Source organism: Solanum pennellii, chromosome 11 (genome assembly GCF_001406875.1).
Source record: "Solanum pennellii chromosome 11, SPENNV200".
Classification (NCBI taxonomy): Eukaryota; Viridiplantae; Streptophyta; class Magnoliopsida; order Solanales; family Solanaceae; genus Solanum; species Solanum pennellii.
Window position 1 is genome coordinate 46,655,692 of NC_028647.1, and position 5,323 is coordinate 46,661,014.

General features: G+C 33.4%; 1 protein-coding gene across 2 annotated transcripts in view; it reads left to right on the forward strand.

The window, feature by feature from the left end:
- The window catches only part of LOC107005127 (armadillo repeat-containing protein 6), a 10,076-nt gene extending 7,087 nt beyond the window's left edge, over window positions 1-2,989 (forward strand). Inside the window, exons 6-8 of one of the 2 annotated variants that reach the window (XM_015203625.2) lie at window positions 1,112-1,219; window positions 1,951-2,129; window positions 2,441-2,989. In XM_015203625.2, coding sequence (XP_015059111.1) covers window positions 1,112-1,219; window positions 1,951-2,129; window positions 2,441-2,564 — 411 coding nt within the window. In that variant the 3' untranslated portion in view covers window positions 2,565-2,989. The other variant, XM_015203627.2, reaches the window with a different exon arrangement.
- Window positions 2,990-5,323: the final 2,334 nt, after the last annotated feature.

Consider the following 5,323-nt stretch of genomic DNA (forward strand, 5'->3'; position numbering starts at 1 on the left):
GCGTACAGATGGCCCAATTTTGGGACCCCTATTTAAGGCATAGCCGAAGCTTTAAAGTTTTGTAAGTTTATCCACTTTTGAATCATCTTTCATTCGCCAAAAAAGTTTTAAAAATCTGGGTCTGAACTCTGAAGTTACAGACTACAGACATATATGGGTCTGAAACTAGGCTTGACAACCAAACGTCAATCGATTTGGAGCATGCAAACTTCAGACGTTTTGTTTGTAGTTTTGGGTCTGAGCTCTGAAGTTACAAACTTCAGACATATTGCTCTGAAATAGGCTTGACACAACCAAATGTTAAATCATTTTTGGAGCAAACAAACTTCAGACATTTTGTTAGAAGCTTTGTCCTGTCAGTCCAAAACTTCGGACCTGTATGTTTGAAGTTTGGCGGACCTAACTTCAGACCCCGATCAATACCTTCTTTCTGGTCATTCTAGTGGTGATTAGGACATTGGAACAAAGTTGACCACTCATCCTTCTCCATCATAGCATAGGGCTCTAGAAGAGGTAAATTATATAATAGAGAAGACCTCTAGGATATCAGTGCAAGTTTCTTCCTCATAAACGCTGAGTACGTAACTCAATGTTGTATTCTTTGGTACTGTACTTCAATGAATAATTCTTGGGCTCATTTACGTATTTACTATATAAGCTAGCTACATAATTTTCATTAAATTTGATGCCAACGTAGCAATAAGCAACTTGGGCCACACCTTTACTCAAGCAACAACTATGAAGAAGGAGAAGCAGAGGAGTATACATACTTAATCTGAAGTTTGTCAATACTAGCTACAAGTTAACTGATTTGAGATGTACATAGTTTAAATAAAAGGGTCAAAACTGGCTATCAGGTGCAATTCCTAAAATTTTGTTCATAGCATATTTGTACACATTAAATTTGGTTTTTGATGTATAAATTGTTTTTTTTTTTCTGATAAGTAGATTGAATATTCTGAATCATGTTTAATTTTGTTTGTCATTACTTATCAAGTTTTCTGGTTGTGCATGTGGAGTAATAACTTCAGCTTTCTTTTGGTCCCCATGAATTGATTATTTGCTACTCTTCCTTTCTTAAAATTAAATTTTAATATATTATAGTGAGCAGTTGGCAGGAAGTGACATAAACAAGAGTGCTATTGTAGATAAGGATGGCATGAACAAGCTTATGAAACTTGCAACGAGATTTTCCGATGATCCGGCTGTTCTACATGAGGTAATACCATTGATATAAGTTTATTATGTCTCACAAGCCACATAAACTATTTCATTTTTTCAGGAATCCGAATTTTTCATGTATCAGTCCATCTTCTGTCATTTGGGGGGTGTTTCATCGTCACAAGCTATCTCGTATGCTGAATGTCCCATTACCTATTCCATTTCAACTGATTTTATCTGCAAATACAACATTATTTGCAATAAAATGGGATAAACCAATAATTATGTCAGATGAGTCGAGATAATAAATTGTAGAAGATAGATCCAGTTCTCATGCATCATCACATCAGATGCGGTAATGAAATGTCTACCCGAGTCAATGTCAAAACAGGCTTGGCTTTTCACTATCAAAAAGCAAAAAACAGGCTTAGCTTTCATAAGACTTCTCCAAAAATGGGAAGCATTTTGCTTAGGAAGCCAATTCGACAAGTTTAATTTTGATTATACTTGCTGCGAATCACATGGTCCAAAGATCACTAAACTCGAAAGCTACTTTGGAATCATATTTTGCAAGCATTACAAGATTGTGGTTTCTTTACATTTTTTTATACCCAAACTTCCTTTTCTTTTGCTTTTACAAACAGTATCCTAATTCTCATTTGTGTCATTGCATAGGAAAGTCCTATTAATTCCATCTATCTTTGTGAACACCTCAAAAGGTACAAAACCATCTGCATGTATACAATTTAGGCACCAAAAGACCTCTTAGCTACTCTTTCCATGTTTCAGGTCATGTCTATGATAACTGTACTGTCCTTGAGGTTTCCACATAATGCTGCATGTGCAATTGAAGCCGGAGCTGGTGATATTGTTATCCAAGCTATGCAGAGGTTTCCAGAATCAGAGCTACTGCAAAGAAGCTGTTGTTTCATGATCCGAAATCTTGTGGTTAGGAATCCAGAAAACAGGCAAGTGCCCTCTAGACATGCTATTTGCTTTCTGCTGATATGTTAAAGATTTGATGTGCCAGTTTTTAAGGGTAAATTGCAAAAAACTTATCTGCTGCTGGCATCTGTACCAAACCAAATAACCAATACATCTAGTCAAACTCTTATCACATAATCATGGATGGTTAGTTAGCATATATTCTCACCTTAATATGTATCACAAAATCATGGATAAGTAATGTGGTTTGGTGCAAATGCCGGTTGTCAGGAAGCATTTTCTCGGCCAGCAGTCTCTTAGGAACTAAGTTTGACATGGTGAATGTTTTTTGCAGAACTATTTTGCTTGGTAATGGCATTGAGAAGCTAATAAGAAAGGCTAAGATGAATTACAAGAGCTGTAAGAATGCTGCAACTGATGCTCTTAGGGATCTAGGACTAGATAACTATTACTTGTGAGGCCCTGGAGTCCAAGCTTAGATTTTGTGAAATCCCATTCCGCCCCCTAAGGCCATCGGTAGATCATTTATCTAATCTACCTTCCAACAACCACCAACACCCAAAAATCAAAGGTCACAGTGCTCCCCAACTCTTTGGGTCCGAAAGGAATACGATCAATGCTGTTTATGTTTGTTAAGCTCCCTTTTGAAAATCGCTTGCAGATAAGCGAATTCGTAGAGTCTCAATTAAAAGAGAGTATGAATACTGTTGGAACGGCTTTGTGGTTTTGATTTGGATTATAACTCAAATATCATCCGTATCTTATTTTACTATGACTCTCATTAGGGGTGTTCATCATTTGTTAAAACTCATCCAAATTGAAAACTGAACCAAATCAATTAAACCATGGGAAAAGATTTTAATACATGTCCTATTCATCTTTACTCTCCCGTTCTTTTTTATATGTCATCTACACTATAAATTATTGGTTCATAATACTTGTCATTTCATAAAATTAATGCACGAATTACAATGTTTTTTCTATTCTACCTTTGATAGTTAATTGGTCTTGAAAATAGATACTTGATACTTCATACATTGATTAATTAATTTCACCATTGCATTACTAGACAAAATTTGATTTTGAAAAAGAAATCTCAACAAACAAATTAAAAATAAAAAATAGATTTATTTATCATTTATTGAAAAGTTGACTTCAAAAGAATATGAAACAAGGGTATAATTGTAAACTTACCATATCAATGCCATTTTAGCATGCTTTTCAAATAACATTTGTGGCACATGTGATATTTTAATAGTTAATTATTTTTTAATATATTTGTTTAAATATTTTAAGTTGTTAATTATTGTTATTGATGTGGCACATGAAAAAATTAGAGTTAATCAATTCTTAATTCATTTTTAAAAGTATTTTAAGTTATGAATTATTGTTATTTATGGTATCCTTAATATAGTTTTCAAATAATATAAGTTAGTTCATCCGTCTCAATTTAGGTGGAATTTTGAAAGTTACTCAAAATTTTCACAGTCTTTGTAAATATTTTAAGCTATTAATTACTGTGATTTATAGTACTTTTAATGCAATATTTAAATAATATATGATATTCATTCAGTTTCAATTTATGTGGCATATGTGAGAATTTGGGAGTTAACCGAGTTTTTTTATAAACGAAGAAATACTAAATATAAAATAGAGGAAATTTGAGGAGAAGGGCAAATTGGTCGTTTGATTGATTGAGCATAAGCTCCTCAAATTCGCATTTTGAAAGTTAATCAAAATTTTGATATGTTTTTAAAATAATTTAAGTTGCTAATCATTGTGACTTTATATTATTTTTAACGTAATTTTTAATAAGATATTTTATTTCCTCGGTCTCAATTTATGTGGCATGGGTAAAATTTTGAGAGTCAGCCAAACTTTTTATAAGTAATTTTAAATTTATAAGATACTAAAAAAAATAAACAAAGAAATACTAAACATAAAATAGAAGGAATATGAGGAGATCAAGGGCAAATCAGTCAATTGACCAACTGACCCTAAGCTCCTCAAATTCTAAAACCCTAGGCGTAAGTTAGGATTCGTAAAACTGACCCACATTAGATTTGATCCCAAAAATAATACTAAAAACGCTGAAATATGATGGGTAAAGAAAAAAAATCAAAATACTCCTCATAATTTCGGTAACATTTCTTAACAGGGCAGGCAGACTTCAAAGGGATATTCTCCCTCATACGAGCTCAAAATTCATCAAACTCGATGGCGTTGGAAAAAGGTCCAAGACATTTCATTTGATGTCTTATGGGCCACCTAACTCATCGTTATGCAGAATTTTAAATTAGTTCCTTTCCAAATTAGTTCTTTCTAAATTTAACTCCTTCAAATATCGAGGTGTTACATGATACTTCATTTAGTTCAAATTTAAATAATGATTTTTCCAGTGATCCAGTCGAACAAGAAGTGATTGTAGCAATTGAGGTTGTAAATCAAACACATCAAAATTCAACCTTTGCAGTGAATATTTTTTATGTTGACGGTCCTAGCCATTTGTGTAGTCAACCTGTTTCTACACTATTGGTGTCCATGAATAAGTAATTCACTTGTATTTAAGCTTACATACGATTATTCAGTAATTTTTATATTTTCGATACATACTCTACATTGTCAATAACATTTTATTAAAGCAAAGCATTCCTTTGAAATCTTAAACTGTTATATTAATAATATAAACATAAACATAAACTAATGACTAGAAAAATATACCATCATCTTAACAATAGAATGAAACAGAATGGAAAAAATTGAGCCCACTGAATGCACATTGTCCCCTTAAGGAAATTATTCTCATCTAGTATCTGAGAGGATAGATCCTCTCAGGATAGAACAATACTAATATTCATACAAAATACAATGGTGTAGTAAGTCACTCAACATGAGAAGAGTACATGAATATTTATTTGTGCAAAAGAAGAAGAATAATAAATTCATAATTTTTGTTGTTCTAAAATAAGAGGAAATCCCTCTATTTAGACAACGAAGGGTAGTGTCAATGTAACGACCTGTTTAGTCGTTTTGAGCAGCAGATTTTATTTCTGGAAAAACTGTGTGAGTCGACGGAACCCACGACGGACCGTCATGAGCACGACGGGCCGTCGAGGGGGTCTCGTTCCAAAAGACTTAAGACTTCTGAAAATTGGGTACTGAAATCGACTCTCTGAACTTGGCGACGGACCTGCAAGACGAACCGTCGTGGGCAGAC